Genomic DNA, 19,562 nt, shown 5'->3' on the forward strand with positions numbered 1-19,562 from the left:
CTAACCAACTCTTCCTCTCTTATTTCAGCTGAAGTCCATATATGAGACCCTGAGCAGTAGCCACAAGCAGATGGAGGAGGAGATGAGAGAGCTGGCTGATAAGAAGGAGAGCGTCGCACACTGGGAGGCTCAGATCACGGAGATCATCCAGTGGTGTGTGGATGCTGCGACCTGCAGCTGCTCTGTATTACACAAACATGCACACACACAGTAGCATTCTATGCAGTGTGCTCTCCCAGATGCATGCTCATGTGCTGCTGGATATACACCCACCAACCTTTTGGCTTGGGCTCTGTAATCTTCTCTGGTGTTTAGATGAACGAGTGTTTGCAGAATTGTGGAACAGTACTGATTTATAATCACACTATGTGGGGTCACCGTCATTTTGATTCTGCCTCCTTTCAAAATTCCTTCCTCTTGTTTCTGGAGATTTTTCCTCACCAATGACACCCCTGACTCACTGTTTACGGATCTAAATCTACATCCAGATTTCTGTCCTGTTGATTTGTGACAATGTCCATTGTTGAAAGCGCTATATATGAACATTAACCCAGGCACATCAAAATTTATATTGAAGATGTAAGTGTTTCTGGAAACAGTAGCCATTTTAAATCTCTGTTCTGCTGCCAACTTTACTTTGCTGCCCCCGTGTGGATTAAATGTTAACTACTCCGGCAGTGCATTAGACGTGTAAATAAAAGGATCAACTCATGCACTCACGGTCACATTTGCGTACTTGTATACGGTTAATAAAATAAAATACAAAAGAGCCACTGAGTTCTGCTGGTGCTGAATGCTGTGTGTGTGTTTGTGTGTATGTTTAAGGGTAAGTGATGAGAAGGATGCTCGAGGCTACCTCCAAGCATTGGCCACTAAGATGACTGAAGAGCTGGAGGGTCTGAGGAACACCAGCCTGGGAGCCAGAGGCACAGTGAGTCTGTCTTTTTCACATACATGCTATAAGATACAGTAAACCTCTTGTGATCTACATTTTTCTCTAAATTCTTCTAAATGATCATTTGTTTCTCTAATGTACGTACCTGCTTCTGAATCTAATTAATATCTGTTATTTGTTTGTAGGAGATGCCGTGGAAGATGCGGCGTTTAGCCAAGCTGGACATGTCGGCTCGTCTGGAGCTGCAGTCTGCACTGGACACTGAGATCCGGGCCAAGCAGTCCATCCAAGATGAGCTCAACAAAGTCAAGGCCTCCAACATCTCGACGGAGTGGTGGGATTCCTGTGCACACACACACACACACACACACACACACATACACACATAAAAAGAGTTAAGATTCCTGGACAGGAAATGAGTTTCTCTGTGTCATTTCTTCCTGGTTACACCTCACTTCTCCTTAATAACGGTGCCAAATCTATCAGGTAAGGATTCCACCAGTATTTTTAAATAAGCTGCTGTTATTGGAGGATGAGACTGATTTATTTATTTTTTTAATTTGATTCTGAAAGATTAGATAGGCAGTAACTGTCTGAGAGACTTGATTGATTTAGCACTTCAGACTCAGGTAAAGAGCATCTCAATAACACTACGTAACACTATTTTTGTTCCTGGGTAGTAGAGAAAAGTATAGAAAGTCTAGAAAATGGTTACCAGGGTATGTATATATGTACCTATTTTCATTGCGAAAACGGCGAATTTGTGTATTTTTTGTTAACATAAGGTCAGAAAACAACAACCTATAAATGAAAATGAACATGCATTTATAATAAAGTTATACAAAAATGACCCCAAAACATGTAGAAATTAGTAGTTTTTGAGATTTATGATTATATTATAAATCACTTTCACGAAGCAGCTCCCAAATGTAGTCTCTCGTTATAGTGTCCTTGGTAGCAGCGTTCAAATTCTAGTATATCCTGGTGCAAGCGCTTGCCTTTCTCCTCCGACTACACTCCCATACATTTATCAAGATGAGCATCTGGGATACGGACTTCGAGAGACATCCTGCAACCCAGTGTGCAGTAGTTCTTCACCGGAGTATCAACCAGCTCCACATAGTTTTCGGCTTTGTGTTTGCCCAGGAAACCCCAAACCTCTGCGACACAGCGGTTCCAACTTTCGAATGGCTGTCCAAGAAATTGTCTTTATTTAGAAGAAGGTCACCTTCAAGGTTATTGATGGATCCATCTGCAGCTGTAACGCTCATCCCAGCACTCAAACCCTCCATAAAGCTTTATTGTACAAGTCCATGTAATAGTAGATATTGTGGGGTTGATCATTTTGATTATAATTCGCTTACACACCATCTTTGAATGGCATGTAGACGTCACCATTGATAGTCTTGAAAGTGACCACCGCCTGCGATTTCTCCTTCGACAAAAAACCCCCCCAATAACAATATCCCTCATTTAAACACGTGAATGTAATATGCAATAATATTACGACTTTACTCTCAAAATATTGCAGTTTTATTCTAATAATATCATATATTTTTATATTATATCCAATATAAGATTCTTTATCCGTGAAATATTCTGTCTCTGGTGGACCTAAAACAAGGCTGTAGAAAACACATGAAATTCTGGAGTGTTTTGTTATCAGAACCTCACAGGAGATCTGTTGGAGCTCAATTCATTCCTTTATGTCAGTAAACTGCAGGAGTCCGAGAACAAGAACCGGATGCTGCAGGCTGAGATCGAGAGGTTACAGAAGGAGACTGAAGACCTGCGTCGCAGAAGAGGTGGACTGTTTTCTGTTTGTTAATACTGAATTTTGACATTAAATTTGTTTTATATGTGTGTTGTGAATGTTTATTAATACTAATAACATTAATGTTAATAATGCATGCAGTATACACAGTTCCCTCTGAAAGTATTGGCACGGCAAAAACATTTTTGTTTGAGATCAAAAGATGCATATGAGATGATAGATCAGAATTTCAGCTTTCATTTCTTGATATTTACTTCTGGATGTGTTAAACACACTTTGGTGGCAGAGCACCCAATTTTTAGTTGTGCAAAAGTATTGGAACAGACAGTCTTAAAGTAAATTAAGGTAAATAACACTTTGGTTGCAAATCCCTTGCTTGTACGCCGTGGTTTGGGTCGTTGTCTTGCTGCTTGATGATGTTCCTCTTAATTAGATTGGATGTATTTTCTGTATATTGGCACACAGAATGTTCCTGTAAACTTCTGAATTCATTCTGCTGCTATCATCATGAGTTACATCATCAGTAAAGATTAGTGAGACTGTTCCAGAAGCGGCCGTGCAAGCCCAGGCCATGACACTACCTCCACCATGTTTCACTGATGAGCTTGTATGTTTTGTATCATGAGCAGAGCCTTTCTTTCTCCACACTTTGGCCTTTCCATCACTTTAGTAGAGGTTAAGCTTGGTTCCAGAACTTTTGTGGATCATCTCTGTATTTCTTTGTGAATTCCAATCTGGCTTTCTGATTGTTACTGCTGATGAGTGGTTTGCATCTTGTAGGATGGCCTCGATATTTTTGCTCTTGAGGTCTTCTTCGGACAGTGGATAGTGATACCTTCACCCCTGCCCTGTGAGGTTGATGGTAATGTCACTGACTGTTGTTTTTGGGGTTTTCTTCACAGCTCTCACAATGTTTCTGTCATCAGCTGCTGTTATTTTCCTTGGCCAACCAATTCTGTGTCTGTTGCTCAGTACACCAGTGTTTCTTTTTCAGGACATTCCAAATTGTTGTATTGGTTATGCCCAATGCTTGTGCAATGGCTCTGACAGATTCTCCCTCTTTTCTCAGCTTCAAAATGGTTTGCTTTTTTCCCAGAGACAGCTCTCTGATCTTCACGTTGGTTTATCTTTTTTAATAACAAATGCTTCACAGTTGAAATTGAAGGCTAAAACCAAAAGTAGACATTCAGAGCTATTAATTGTTTAAACAATCATTCTAACAGGGCCACACCTGGGTAACAAGAAACACCTGTCAGTCACATGTTCCAGTATTTTTGATCCCTTGGAAAAAAAAAATGTGTGTGTTCAAACAAAAGGTGCCAATGTTTTAAGCTGAAGAAATTAAAGCTGATCTATCGTCTCATATTCACCTTTTGATCACAAACCCAAAAGTCTTCAGTGTACAGCAAAATCAGAAGATTTGGCCATGTGGCTCCAATACTTTCGGAGGGGACTGTATACTGTACATACATATATGGACAAGCTCATTCAGAGAGAATTTGCACAGTGATTTCACAAACATTGATTTGTCTCAGTTATAAAATAAAACATTTGTGAATAATTGTGAACGTATCAGCCGAGTGAATATTTGCTTTTTGAAGGGTCCGCTCTGTTTCTGTGTGACTCATCCTGAAATGGTTTTATTATCAGGTGTTAAACATCAGGACTCCCAGAACTCCTTCCTGGCTTTCCTGAACGCTCCGTCATCTGTGCTAGACCACTTTGAGGTGAGTTTCAAATCATGATGGGGCAAACACTTTTTCACAGCACTGTAAACTGTTGGCAACAATACAAATTTGTCTATGGCTTCCAGAAAAGCATTCCCTAAGGTCATCAGCAAGATTAAATCCCAATGCAATGCAATACAACATCCATATGTGGTCTGGAGTCCAAATGAGCAAACCGTCGGCGTGGTAACGACTGCTTCATAACAGACCACATCACACCACTCCATCAGTGATTATATTTCCTATAACATCACACCCCACTGTGTTTTCTTCCTTACATGACTGAGATCTCTACCTTCTTTCTGTTAGGGATTCCTGCCTCAGTCTCTCGTTTGTGCTGATGCGTTTGTGCCACAGTCCAGAAGAGCCTCCAGAGATTCAAAAATGTTCTTCTTTTCCTACGTTCCTCCCTTTTGGCAGCTCCAAAACCCATTAAACCCTGAATCACAGCTTAGACACTTTGCCATTGTTATTGTACAAATGACTAACATTTCTTTAATTCTGTCTTTTTGAAGCGCTCACCATCGTGGGGTCCAGGAAGCAAAGGCCGACGTGTAAGACTCAGTTTTGTTGCTGAGTGGATTTCATGGCTCATGTGATCTCCTCTCATGTTTGTGTGTTCTGTGTATGGCATGAGTGGTGGTTGCGTCTGTACTCTATTCTATACTGCATGAAAACACTTCTAATTGAAATGTTTCTGAGGTTCGGTCATTATGCTTTTTTTCTACCCCACGGGTGATGCATTTAGAACGCTGGTATTATTTTATATTTGCACGCCCTGCTATTATGTGGCTCATGGTTTTGCGGTTGAGTCCTTTTCCCCTTTTGGTCCTGCATGTAGGGGTGTTTTGGATTTTTGGGGTGCGTTTTGTTTCTTTTGGCTTGAAGCCTTTGCATTTTACTTTGTTGAGCAGTATGGGTGTAACCAAAGAGCCACATGTAGTACACATGTGTTTAAATGTTGGGTTAAGGGTTGGTCATGTGTTAATTCATGGACACTGTTGGGTAGATTACTGAGGAAACACAATCCAGCAGTGACGAAAGATATAATCGCTAATGTAATCCTGAAATTATCTTATCTGTGTGTGTTTTATTACTGTAGGACTACTTCTTATTTATCTTATTAAATTGATTGCATATAAAGCTGTATCAGCGTCAGAATTATTGGCACCTTTGGTAATGGGTAAAAAAAAAAAGATTATAGAAGACCATGTCTTTGTGGTTAATTAACTTGAAGTCCATCTCACTGAAAATAAAAATGAACTCTAACCACTAACTAAAGTAAATTTATTCTAAGAAAATAGATTTTAAAAAAACAAAAACGTTCACCCAGTGGCCACTTTATACCTACCTCATACCATATTCAGTTACTTACTGTAGTCTTTCTGTTACTAGGCATGGTTTGTCACCCACCCTCTATTCCATCCATCAGTGGAAATGGACTTCTGAGAAGATGTTATGACACTGACAATGAGTTTATTAAGTTTAAATATTTACACAATTACTGGCCACTTTATTAGAAACAACTGCATTGTTGGTGCTCAGAAAATCCTCCTCTAGCTCTTTTATCAGTTTCAGGGTCTGACCACAGGGCTTTAGCTAGTGGACTGTTTCTTAGCCCAACACTGCCACTGTGTTTGATTCACACATACCACTAAGAGGCCACTAGCATGGCAGTATCGCTGATGCGTTGAGAATGCCATAGATGGGACACGGGTGTATAAGTGTATACCAGAGTACTGCATCCATATGATAGGCTTAGCCTAAAAAAAAGTGTACATAACTGATATTTTATTATTAGCTAACTGTTGTTAAATATTTCTTATTAAAATGATGACATAAACATTAGATTAAATCAGGAGGACAGAAGGAAATACTTTTAAGAACACAGCAAAATATCTTCATTATAATCAAATCTATCCAGTGTTTATTTATTTCCTCTAGACATATCTAATAAAACCACATGGACAATATCTCCATCAAAGCTATTATCTAGTTTATGGGCCCAATTCAGTGTGCTGTATTAATAATCAACTATTAACAACTAATAATATTATTAATAACTATTCATAAGCAATGTTAATTAATAAGTAAGTATCCTCAGTTAATCCAGATTACTGCCCAACACTGTGCACTGAATTCAGTTGATAGAGGTGTACCATTATGAACAAAAGATGAAGTAATTCCTCCACCTCTCTCTCTCTCTCTCTCTCTCTCTCTCTCTCTCTCTCTCTCTCTCTCCAGATTGACTCGGGTGACTTTACTCCCTATAATACTCCATCGCGAGATGAAGAATCCAAATCACGCCACATGTCCCGCTCACGCTCGCCATCCACTGCTAGTGACATGGAGCCAATAGAGGTAATTTGGAGCATACTCCCTGCCTACTGTAGGATACGCTGTGGTCTCTGACACTACAGAATGGCACTGACGTACTTCGGTTTTCTCCTTCTGCAGCTGATGGATCACTCATCACGTCTTCACACCCCGACTAGCAGATCCAGCTACAGCAACCAAGAGCACCCCTGTAATAAAGTAAGCACATGGATTGCACTCTCACTGAACAATATTTGGTTGTAATATATGAAAAATGTAATATTACAAGTGTTCGTTACTTTGTTAACGTTTTTTTTGTATTCATGATGAATATCTTGGTAACTAATAGGGAATATTAATATAAAAAGTTACCACCTCTATTTTGCAGCCCAAGCCTCATCAGTTTGCGGTGAAATCCTTCAGTGTTCCGACCAAGTGTAATTATTGCACATCGCTGATGGTTGGCCTCATGCGGCAGGGCTGCACATGTGAAGGTGAGAGAGAGAGAGAGAGAGAGAGAGAGAGAACAATGGTGGACAAATTGCTGTTCCAGGCACATGGTACACACACATTATGTGTTCAGGGTGTTCTTTTCAGGTTATTTATAGTTGCCCAGTGGACAGGTAGGAGGATTTTTGCAAGGTAGTGTGGAATAAAATTGGCAAATCAAGATTTGGTAATTTGGTAGACTCTTACCCACAAACACTGAGTACTGTAATACAGGCAAAAGATGCTTTAAAAAATATTAGTAAGGGGTGTACATACTTACATAGCAGGTTGTTGTTGAAATGATCATTTCTCCACTCTTATTAAGTGATTAGTCATCAATATATGTAATGTTTGTTATATCTGATTCACTGCTTATAGTTGCTTTGGCAAGATGGTATAGAAAGCCTGGTACTGACTGATTTTGTTGTTGAAACTGAGTGAGTGACCGAGTAAGTGAGAGAGAGAAAGAGAGAGAGAGAGAGAGCGAGAGAGAGGGAGGAAAATTGTGTTGTTCTTGGCTATGATTATATAACCCCAATTCCAAAAAAAAAATTGGGACTCTGTGTAAAATGTAAATAAAAACCGAATGCAATGATTTGTAAATCTCATAAACCCATATGTTATTCCCAATAGAACATAGAAAACATTTCAAATGTTTAAACTGAGGAAATGAACCATTTTAAGGAAAAAACAAGGTAATTTTGAATTTCATGGCCACAACACGTCTCAAATTCAAAGTTGCCTTTTGTCAAATTGAAAATGATATTATTTTTTCCTTAAAATGGTTCATTTCTTCAGTTTAAACATTTGATATGTTTTCTATGTTCTACTGTGAATAACATATGGGTTTATGAGGTTTGCAAATCATTGCATTTTGTTTTATTTATATTTATTTACATTTTACACAGCGTCCCAACTTTTTTGGAATTGGGTTTGTAAATTAACATAAAGACCTAAAGAAACAAAATGCTTTTGTTAATATAGTAGTTATTCCCATGTAGAATTCTTTAAGATTCCTTCTGTGGTAATGCCGAGTCATTTCTAACGATCTTTCATTTTCCTCTGTCCTTTCAGTGTGTAATTTCTCCTGTCATGTGATGTGTGCGGATAAGGTTCCCTCTGTGTGCCCCTTCACTCCCGATCAGACCAAAGGCCCATTGGGTATCGACCCGCTGCGGGGCATTGGCACTGCCTACGAAGGCTATGTGCGGGTGAGCTCCGTCCCAAATCCAGTATTCGGAAATGTTCAAACCTGGTGTCCAGTCAGGAATTAAATGGCACTTTAAGACTCTTTATAGTTTCTGTACGCTAGGGGGTGCTAGTGATAAACTCTCACTATGTCCCCTATGTCTTTTAAAAATCTCACCTGAATTAACACGCCATTTTCTGAAAGAAAAAAAATTCTAAAGAGTTTCACCACTTAAACAGAATTCTGTTTTTTTTTAATGCACTTCACCATCTGTGTGTGTGTGTGTGTGTGTGTGTGTGTGTGTGTGTGAGAGAGAGAGAGAGAGAGACAGAGAGAGAGATTTTATAACTTTATTCACTGAGGATTTTATAAAATTGATGTAATTGTGCAGTGCCACGCTGTGCCCCTCAGGTGCCGAAGCCCACAGGAGTGAAGAAGGGCTGGCAGCGTGCTCTCGCTGTAGTGTGTGACTTTAAACTGTTTCTGTATGAGCTTGGTGAGGCCAAAACTACTCAGCCCAGTGTGATCGTGAGCCAGGTCATCGACATGAGGTGAGCAGGAATTCCAGTGGCAGCAAATCATTTTTGTTGTTGTTTTTTTAGTTTTATCTGACGTCTCACTCTTGCTTGTTCAGGGATGAAGAGTTTTCAGTGAGCTCTGTCTTGGCCTCGGATGTGATCCACGCCAACAGGAAGGACGTCCCTTGCATATTCCGGGTACGAGGGGTTTTTTTTGCTCTGTTTTTTGCTCTGTGTGTGTGTTACACATTGTACAAGCTTATACAGTAACTCTTTTCCAGTATGAAATGAACATTTGTATATGGTATCAGGTAGCAAAAGTACCTAAAAAGTTTAGATCTACAGCCAAGAGCAATTAAAATAATTGCGAGCTGTGTATCCCAATACTGCGCTTCTATCTCAGTTGTTTCATTGCTCAAAATTTTATACATTTTTGCATAAATCTAAATGTTTATTGTGGCCACATTCTTAACATTCAAAATCCCATATTATCTAAATTAACGTGATCATACGTGAAACACAGAGTTTAGCAGGTTTGCCTCGCACCTCCAGGGTTGGGGGTTTGAATCCTGCCTCCTCCCTGTGTGCCTGGAGTTTGCATGTTCTCCCCATGCTTCAGGGGTTTCCTCTGGGTACTCGGGTTTCCTCTCTCAGCCCTAAGACATGTGTTTTACTGTCAAATTGTGTGTGTGATTGTGTTCTACGATGGGTTGGCACCCCATCCAGGGTGTCCCCTGCCTTGTGCCCAGAGTTCCTTGGGATATAGGCTCCCTGCAACCCTGTGTAGGATAAGCGGTACAGAAAATGGATGGATAGATGGAATAAGATCCCTTCTGTAACTAATACAAAATTTACCATGTATACACAGATGGAATACAGTTTTACAAATTTTGCATGTTTTGACTTTTCCACAGGTAACGGCATCTCATCTGTCCTCCTTGTGCCAGAAGACGTCCATTTTGATTCTGGCTGATAGTGATCACGAGCGCACCAAGTGGGTCAGTCTGCTGCTTGAGCTGCACCGCATTCTCAAGAAGAACAAGCTGAAGGATCGCTCTGTCTATGTGCCCAAAGAAGCCTATGACAGCACGCTCCCTCTCATCAAAACTACTCAGACTGCTGCTATTATAGGTCCTGCACTAATGCACATCCAACACTACACTACAAAACTACACGGCTCCTCTTAGACGGCTTTTTATTTATTGGCATTCTACACATTTATGTTCTTTTTAGTAAGTACATGATGGTGTTTTTCTTCATTGTTTTCCCTCATTAGACCATGAGCGTGTGGCTCTAGGTAACGAGGAAGGCCTTTACGTGGTCCACGTCACCAAAGATGGTAAGTCGACGTGTCTGTATTCTTTGAATGCTGCAACATTGAACTTTTTTGTATGCATAGTAACAGTGTACAGATAAAATTATGCTTTGTGTCTTAAAATTCTTCTGCATAACCCCTGAAATTCATAGTTTAGGAAATTTGGTGCAAACCAAATGAGCAAAATGTAACTGAACTTCCACACTGACGCGACACTTTTGTCGCACACACAGAGATCATCCGTGTGGGCGACAACAAGAAAGTGCACCATGTGGAGCTGATGCCCTCCGAGCAGATGCTGGCTGTGATCTCAGGCAGAAACCGACACGTGCGTCTCGTGCCCATGGTTGGCCTTGATGGCCGCGACACCGACTCCTTCAAACTGCTCGAGACTAAAGGGTGTCAGCTGCTGGCTTCAGGAAAACCTCACCATGCTGCTCACACGTGCCTGTGTGTGGCCATGAAGCGTCAAGTCATCTGCTACGAGCTCAACAAGAGTAAGGCAAGGCACCAGCGCCTCCGAGAGATTCAGGTAACCACCGTCACGAGGGTTTTTTGGTACATTAAGAAAAACAAACAATGTGTGTAAAATTTGTTGGTGTATTTTATACAGTAGACATTTCTAGAACTAGCCCGCTCTCAGTAGTGTGTTTTTATTGCATTTATCAATGAGCTTTCCTCTTTAGTTTAGTTTTATTTTTATCGTGTTTGTTTTATTTATTTATTTATTTGCAGTAAAATTGTTGCTTGATACAATTTCCACAGTTTTTTTTTTTTTTTTTAAATGTAAGGCTTCTACTAATGTTTAACTCCATGTGCAGTTAAAGCTCAGTTGCTTAGCTCTGCACCTTAAATTGTGAAACATGAGCTAATGATTGCAATAAAGAATTGAATTGTATTTTTAATGGACTTTATGCAACTCCTGTAATAGCTCACACACCACATACTGTATAACAGCGTAAATATATCAAACTTACTAATGAAATACATAAATACATTGCTAAGTAATAAAAGTAGTAAGAGAAGATATGTTAATATATTAAATATCTTAACATCAAATTATAAAGGCACCGTACAAAAATTTATTGAGTGTTTTGTTCTCAAGGCTTCCTAAAATAACAAGAACACACATGATGTATGCAGCACCTAGCGTCCTGTCCCTGCAAGCTTATGTCTCTGCTACAGTATATAACTGTGTCCTTGTCATTTTTCTCATCTGGAATTCAGTGTTTCTATATTACACTATAAAAATAAAGTTATAATGTTTTACAAATAAATAGTGTCTTAGTTTGCTTAACTACTAGTGAGGAATCATTTATAACGTTCCCTTTACTTGATGCACTCAATGATGACATTTTAATGATGACAGTTTTCATAATTGTTCATAAATATTCCAGTTGCTTTATAATAATGCACAGATCACCATTAGTTATAAAGCTTGTGCCATATGTCACACGTCATCATAATATTTGCATTCATTACAAGATTATTTTTAAGAGAAACCCCAAAACTACACTTATTTGTAATAATCAAATAAGTTCCTTGGTCCCCAAATAAGAACATGTCCCTTGGTTGTTCCAGGTGCCGGCTGTGGTGCAGTGGATGGCGTTTTTGAGCGACCATCTCGTGGTGGGCTTTCAGGGTGGCTTCATGCGCTACAGCCTGCACTCAGACGCTTCTCCCGTTAGCCTCCTGCACCCTGACGATCACACGCTGGCCTTCATCACGCAGCAGGGCATGGACGCGTTGTGTGCCGTGGAAATCTCCAGCAAGGAGCTGCTGCTGTGCTTCAGTTGTGTGGGTGTCTGTGTGGACCTCCACGGCCGACGCTCACGCCAGATGGAGCTGATGTGGCCTGCTGTTCCCACCTCCTGCTGTGAGTGCGTCAGACTTGCCTTAAAAATCAGAGTTAGTCTAATCTAGGGGCATGATGAGATCAGGAACTCTAAAGTAGTCATACATGGGATGCTGTACTGGTATAGATGATATCTCTAAACTCCAGTATTACTTCCTGCACAAGTATAGTTTAACGTGAGTAACATGTATACACTGCAAGTGAAAATATCTTAAATATAGTCAAATTTCCTATTATTATAAAAATACAGTCAAGCAGATGTATGATTATGAAACCTATTTCTAGACATTTCTTAATCATTTAAAGCTTAAAATAGCCTTGTTCTATTGGCTGATAATTTTTGTAATTTTAAACATTTATTTCTTAAAAAAAAAAAAACCCCAAAAAAACAAAGTAAAAAAGAATCTAAATGATCTGATAATAGAATAAGAAACTTTAAAGCTTGAAATGAGTAAAAAAAAAAAATGTCTAGAACTAGGTTTAATAATGTTATATTTGAATTATGGTAATCTCATAACAGGAAATACTAGAATACATTTTATTATATAAAGATAATATCTAACTAAAGCAGCAAAGAATTAAAAATGAATTATGTCACTCTGGAAGGGGATTTTGATCACGTTTGTGTATCTACTGAACATGCTGCAGGCTACAGCGCCCCCTACCTCTCAGTGTACAGCGAGAACGCAGTGGATGTGTTTGACATCAACACCATGGAATGGATTCAGACCGTTCCTCTGAAAAAGGTAAAAGTTGTTTCCCTGTAATACCTCAGAGTCATAATCGCAGGAAGAATCGTTCATCTGTAGCTCCTGTAGATCTGGATTTTTCCAACATAAAGCACAAAGAGTAATTAAGCTGCGGTTCTTAAGATGTAGCAGGCTAACGTGTCGGATACTTTAAACGTATATTATGTGCCCAGATGCGGCCATTGAACAAGGACGGCTCTCTGAATCTCCTCGGCTTGGAAACAGTAAGGCTCATCTACTTCAGAAACAAGACAGCAGGTAACAAGCAATCCTCAGTTCACCTCAGTTTAGTTTGAGGTGTGTGTTTCTGGTGTATAATCTCAGTGTGTGTGTGTGTGTCAGAGGGAGACGAGCTGGTGGTGCCAGAGGTGTCGGATAACAGCCGCAAGCAGATGGTGCGCAGTATGAACAACAAAAGACGCTTCTCATTCCGCATACCTGAGGAGGAGAGACTACAACAAAGGAGGTACATGAAGACACAACACACACACACACACACACACACACACACACACTACAAAAGCTTGACATGTTTCACTGGGTGTATTGCAGAGCAGATTGCCTTTTTGCATCACTAGATGTTACACTATTACACTATAACAGTATCCATTTCAGTCTTACACAGCAGGGGTTTCATTATATTCATGATTATACTGAATTATATTCTACAGAAGGTATATTATAAAAAAGCATGACCTCAAAATACAAAAATATGTACACATGTGGAAACACCCCTGCTCCAACAACCCCCTACTCTTTAAATAGATGGAGAGATAGATACAGTCCTGTCCGAAACTACTGGAACGGCAAGGCCATTCCATTTGTTTTTGCCGTAGACTGAAGACATTTGCTCAGTTGGGTTATTTAACCTCCTGAAAAGGAGACTGAAGGAAGAAAACAAAACAAATGAAACAAACAACAACTGAAAGAGGCTGCTGTAAAAGCCTGGAAAAGCAACACAAAAGAAGAATACAACAATTTGGCGATGTCAGCGAGTCTCAGGCTTGATGCAGTTATTGCAAGAAAGGGATATGCAACCAAATATGAAGTTATTTACTTTAATTTACTTCAAGACTTATCTGTTCCTATACTTTTGCTTGCCTAAAAATTGGCTAGTCTGATATAAAAAGTTCTATGTTTTATGTGTCAAACACATCTAGATGTAAATATCAGGAAATAAAAGCTGAAATCTCAAACCAAAATGTCTTTGGTGTAGAGCACAAACTAATGAACTAGCCTTGCTGTTCCAATAGTTTCGAAGGGGACTGTATGTAGGTGTACTCATTCATTGTATTGATCACAAGGGAAATATTGGGAAAATATGTGATATGGGATATAAGAACACAATGAGCTGTTTTAGTTTAATACTTGCTTGTCATGTCTGTGCACTTTGCAACGATTTAACATGGAACACATGTTTCATAAAGTGTGTGGTGATTTTATGAAGATACATGATATGGCCAAAAGTTAGTAGACACCTGTCCATCGCACACATATGCGATTCAACATCTGGGAAGGATTTTGGGGCGTGGTTGTGGGGATTTGTGTTCATTCAGCTACAAGAGCATTAGTGAGATCAGGCACTGATATTGGGTGAGGAGGTCAGGGGTGCAGGTGTTGAGGTCAGGGCTCTGTGGAGCTCTCTTTGTACACAGAGGCACTGTCATACTGGAACAAGTTTGGGACTCTTAGTTCCAGTGAAGAGAAATTGTAAAGCTACGGCATACAGAGACATTCTATACAAGTGTGTGCTTCCGGCTTTGTGGCAACAGTTTGGGGAAGAAGCTCATATGGATGTGATGCTCAGGTGTCTTTGGCAACTTATGGCCATATAGTGTATTATTATTGCACTTATTTACTATGAGAGTCAAAAATCTGTCCATCGATGCAGCACCTGATGCTGTTTTCACTGCATGTATTTTCCCTATAAGGAAAATATACATTAAAGAATTATATCACCTGTAACAGCTTAAAAATATCAATATTTCTATGTAAACCAACTCAAGCAAAGGTTATGCCATCTAATCCCCACTAGATTAGCAGCATTAGTGTTCTTGAGTGCGTTATTTTACTATGTCCTGTGTATGTCTCTAGAGAAATGCTGAGGGATCCTGAGAAGAGAAGCAAGTTGATCTCCAACCCCACCAACTTCAACCACGTGGCTCACATGGGACCTGGAGATGGCATGCAGATTCTTAAGGATCTACCGATGGTAGGAGACACTGGTTTAATTAACACTGGCCAGTTGTTGTAGTGGTGTGTGTTCTGAAGTGTATTGGTGAGCACAGTGAAACAGTAGGCTTACTAGCGTAGCCTAGTTCAGCAATTAATATGGGTGCTATCTACTAACATTGGCCTTGACCTTGTCCGAGGTCTCTTGTTCACTTGTGCTAAGAATATTTACTGTATTTGTACATTAAACACATGTAACAGGGCTCAGACAAAATTTGACACAGATTCTCCAATGAATTGCCTGTATCTCACTCTCTTTCCTGTAGAACGTGCGTGCCCAGGAGAACCGGTCAGGCTTCAGTGGCTCAGTCAGTATCCCATCCTTAGCGAAGAATCGGACTGAACCCGGTCGCTCCATGAGCGCCAGCAGTGGCCTGGGTATACGTGAGTTTCTCCATCCTCCACATGCTAAAACCATCCTAAGACTCCTACTGTACAAGTCCCTAAGGACACTGCGAAATTCCTTTTCCCTCCCTCTGTACTTCAGCCATGCAAATTAGCAATGTAAATATAAATCATTTTGTTGCGTTCGTTATTATTATTATTATTATTATTATTATTATTTGTTTAATTCCATGTTGTCATTATGTTTGCTAACTCACATGAATTAATATAGCCCAAAATTGCTTGAGCTGTGATGCTGCAATGCAGTATGATCCATTTAGTAATCCATGATTTCATACCTACGTATTATGAAGGATTCAGATTAAATTCTAATTATTCAGTATGTAGTTATGGGATTAAGGCATGTTAGTCTGAATCCATCAACAGCAGTTAAACAAGGGCTTAAACAACGTAGTGTACACCGAATTGCACACCTACTTTTTTACCACACTAGTGGCTTTTATTCAGCATTCAACATGCTATAATACTTTATGCATCTGCTCAAGGAAGCAGCACCCCACCAAATTAAATGCATTATTGCTTAAAGACAATATGTAACATAATGCATAAAATCCTGCATACAGGTCAAGAACATTAGTTAATTTTCACATCAAACATCAGAATGGGGATCTCAATTGAAGATTGGAAAAACATCACCTGGTCTTTCTTTTTTCAGTCTTCATCTGTCCAGTTTGGGTGAGCCTGTGTACAGTGCATTCTCAGATTCTTGTTCTTGGCTGACAGGAGTCGAACCTGATCTGGTCTTCTGCTGTTATAGCTCATCCACCTCAAGATGTGACACATTGTGCATTCTGAGACCTTTTTCTGCTCACCACGGTTGTAAAGAGTGGTTATTTGAGTTAATATTGCCTTCCTATCAGATTGAACTAGTTTGGTCATTCTCCTCTGACCTCTCTCATCAACAAAGCATTTCTGCCCACTTAACTGACACTCACTGGATGTTTTTTGTTTTTCGAACCATTCTGTGTGAACTGTAGAAACCGTTATCTGTTATCTGTTGACTGCAGGAGACTAGCAGTTATAGAAATTCTCAAACCAGCTCACCTGGAACCAACAACTGTGCCAGGGTGAACATCACTGAGATCATATGTTCCCTCAGTCTGATGTTTTTTAATGTTAGCTCTTGATCTGTATCTGCATGATTTTAAGCATTGCACTGCTGCCACATGATTGGCTGATTAGATAGTTGCATGAATGAGTGCTGGTAGACTTGCATTGAATGAAATGGAGATGATAAAAGAGAAAAATGGTCAAATATTGCACGAATATTTGAACTAAAATGTAAATATTATTTATTGAAGGGTGGGTTTAAGAATGAGTGTTTGGAAACAGCAATGAATATTTGAAGCTTGTAAAATGTCGTTCGGCCGATCCTTATTGTTTTAATCCTTTCTGCTTTGTTTGCTGTCTCTTTCTCAGGTTCTTCTTCTCAGAATGGCAGCGCTTTGAGGAGGGAGCTCTCGAGCAGTAGTTACAGCTCCAAGCGGCAAACCATGACATCTCCGTCTGAGAGCTCGCTGTCGTCAGGTGGAGGCATGGATGCAGGAGACGCACCGCTTTCTCAGTTTGACCGGGATGTGAGTAACATGCCTATGAAAATGAAAATAAACTTCATGCCTTCCATTCTGGTGGTTAGTGAAAATATCTCCATGTGGGGGAAAAAAATCACTTCATCATTCATTCTGTAGATGTCAGTAGAAGAATTTCCTTCAACATCTCTGTTCAAGACGTCAGATATTCAAAAAGAAAAAAGGATGATCTAAGAATGATGTAGCAGGTTTTAATGATAACCATTTTTCCAGATGTTTACAGCTTCATGTCAGCAAATACCTGATAAGAACTGAACTGACAAAAGAGCTGATGGCTTCTTTTAGTCTGTACTCTAACAGCAGGTTCCCAGACAGTCCTGATTCAGCATAGTCATATAGCCAGGCCTGTCCTGCTTGAATTTCTCCCATACCCTCCTGGCCAAACTATACAAGTCTGGCTGTCATTCATCATCCCTTTCAGGCATATAACTCGCCTCTACTGGGGCCTTAGCTCCAGCATTTCCAGAATTAGCATTTTGTATCCTTTCCCTTGGTGTGGAAGCCAATTTTGGGCTCTCAGTGTGCCTTTCCTTCCCAGTGGCAGGCTGTCTCGCCCTCGGAGAAGACGCCCGATCTGAAACGGGCGTTAAGGACCCTGCTTAGTAAGATGAAGGTAAAGTTGATCCACTCGGCATTAAAAGCACCCCCTCATTCCCTCCGCCAGAGCAAACACATTACTGCTTTCTTTTTTTTTGTTTCTACTAAAGTCCTCAGTCTCTGATTGTCAAATCTTCATAAATCCAGGATTGTGCTAAGTTCTTTTTTTTTTTTTTTTTTTTAAATTAAAAAAAAAAAATTGACAATAACTTTCAAAGTGACACGCATGCTCTACCTCCATCCTGTACCTCCAAATTGGCATTAGGGGAGAATCACAAAAGAAAAATGCGATACATTTTCTTCCTGAGGCTGATAGAACACGTTCAGGGCTCTGCATGCATTTGAAAGAAGCATATTGTGTTAGCAGGAGCACCACCTCCCTTTACATTTTATTTCAACACTTCCAAAATGCTGTATTTGAGGACGGACACTTTTGCAAATGCCAGCAGGAACGTATGACTCGTGATTAAACTGAGCAGTTTAATTACAGTTTCCTGTGAAACACCCAAGCTGTTGTTGCAAAGTGCTTTGTTCCCAAAAACAATCCATGCTCTATAAACATGGCATAGCAGTGCTAAACTCATTATTGGGAGTGAAGTGCACTTTTAATATCACCGAGCTTTCTGCAATTTTCAACATCAAGAAAAAAGAATGGAAGGAAAAAAAGTATTTAACAGCATTACAGTGGGTTGAATATAAAAACAAATAAAAACAAATCATTACTTTTAAAAGCAGTTTTTTTTGGCAAAGCAAATTATGGCTTGTAATTATTTTACATTGCCATTACAACTGCCAGTCTTGGATTTGGTATTTCGCCACACTTATTGATCTTGATGTTGAAAAATAACTAAATAAGGTGTACGAACACATTGTGTGTGACAGCGCTGAGCTAGTCGCAGCTCTCATCCAGATTCATTCATTCTACTTTAAGGCTGGGATTTCAAAGGATATATGCTGATCCTTTGAGAAAATATGAACCCAGACCTCAAATATTTATGTGAGATTTATGCATGTGCAGATTGAGGCTTTAAATATGCATCTCATATGCATCTTTAGTAGCTGTACTGTTTATACGACATTGATTATAATACATGTCTGCTTCTTTTGTGCAGCTGCAGTTACGTGTTGCGTCTGTGCTGATTTCAGGAATCAAATGCAGTTTTACTTAATAAGCATAAATCATTTATACTTAATATCCTGTAACGGGTGATTGAGGTGAACGTTAGCTCTTGTAACTTGGAACAATTTATTTTTTTTCCAAAACTGAATCTAAACAAACATGTAATTAATGGTTAGCAAATAGACAGAAATGTAGTTATCTAGCATCCATGCTCCTGACCTGAGGACATTAAGGACATTCTAATTATTGATTAAATGTTTATGATGTTGGGGAACAGGGTTGTACTTTGAAGTCAAAGCGACTTCATTAATCACAATATTAATGAAAATAAAGAAAAAAAGAATGAGGACATTTTTCTTCTTCTCATAATCATCAGGAAATTCGGATGGTGCGATTTCCTGTTGAACATGTGACTTGTGGAATATTCCAAATATTTCACAGGGGTGAATGTGTTCAGGTAACAGGGATAAGTGAATGTCGTGTGACTAAGATGTACATTGTTCATAAGCTGGAAAAAGGATGTTTCAAGCGTGAGGTGTTGAATGGATTTAAATATGAATGCAAAAATATGAATTTTCAAATATTTCCATGATTATATTTGAAGCTAAAATGTAATTATTATGGACTGGGACAGACAAGTGCTGTTTTCTAAGTACTCTAGATAGATTTTAGTAGTTATTTTAAGTTATTTATGTGAAACATGTACATAGGGTGCTGGGAAGGACAGTTTACCTTTTACCTTTAACTCACTTACATATTTCTAAACATAATGTCAGTGCAACACAAAGAGCG

General features: G+C 39.4%; 1 protein-coding gene across 5 annotated transcripts in view; it reads left to right on the forward strand.

Annotated features, from left to right (window-relative positions):
• The window catches only part of cdc42bpab (CDC42 binding protein kinase alpha (DMPK-like) b), a 75,242-nt gene that overhangs the window by 52,796 nt on the left and 2,884 nt on the right, over nt 1–19,562 (forward strand). For 2 of the 5 annotated variants that reach the window (XM_053613616.1, XM_053613617.1), the window contains exons 17-39: nt 29–153; nt 826–931; nt 1,081–1,229; nt 2,609–2,700; nt 4,320–4,396; nt 4,912–4,950; nt 6,641–6,757; nt 6,854–6,931; nt 7,101–7,206; nt 8,276–8,412; nt 8,802–8,941; nt 9,025–9,106; nt 9,823–10,039; nt 10,185–10,247; nt 10,457–10,755; nt 11,805–12,099; nt 12,727–12,824; nt 13,001–13,085; nt 13,170–13,293; nt 14,922–15,039; nt 15,326–15,443; nt 16,884–17,041; nt 17,592–17,666. In XM_053613616.1, coding sequence (XP_053469591.1) covers nt 29–153; nt 826–931; nt 1,081–1,229; nt 2,609–2,700; nt 4,320–4,396; nt 4,912–4,950; nt 6,641–6,757; nt 6,854–6,931; nt 7,101–7,206; nt 8,276–8,412; nt 8,802–8,941; nt 9,025–9,106; nt 9,823–10,039; nt 10,185–10,247; nt 10,457–10,755; nt 11,805–12,099; nt 12,727–12,824; nt 13,001–13,085; nt 13,170–13,293; nt 14,922–15,039; nt 15,326–15,443; nt 16,884–17,041; nt 17,592–17,666 — 2,898 coding nt within the window. The remainder of the gene's footprint in view (nt 1–28; nt 154–825; nt 932–1,080; nt 1,230–2,608; nt 2,701–4,319; nt 4,397–4,911; nt 4,951–6,640; nt 6,758–6,853; nt 6,932–7,100; nt 7,207–8,275; nt 8,413–8,801; nt 8,942–9,024; nt 9,107–9,822; nt 10,040–10,184; nt 10,248–10,456; nt 10,756–11,804; nt 12,100–12,726; nt 12,825–13,000; nt 13,086–13,169; nt 13,294–14,921; nt 15,040–15,325; nt 15,444–16,883; nt 17,042–17,591; nt 17,667–19,562) is intronic. The other 3 variants (XM_053613618.1, XM_053613621.1, XM_053613619.1) reach the window with 3 other exon arrangements.

This window comes from Ictalurus furcatus, chromosome 25, assembly GCF_023375685.1.
Source record: "Ictalurus furcatus strain D&B chromosome 25, Billie_1.0, whole genome shotgun sequence".
Taxonomy (NCBI): domain Eukaryota; kingdom Metazoa; phylum Chordata; class Actinopteri; order Siluriformes; family Ictaluridae; genus Ictalurus; species Ictalurus furcatus.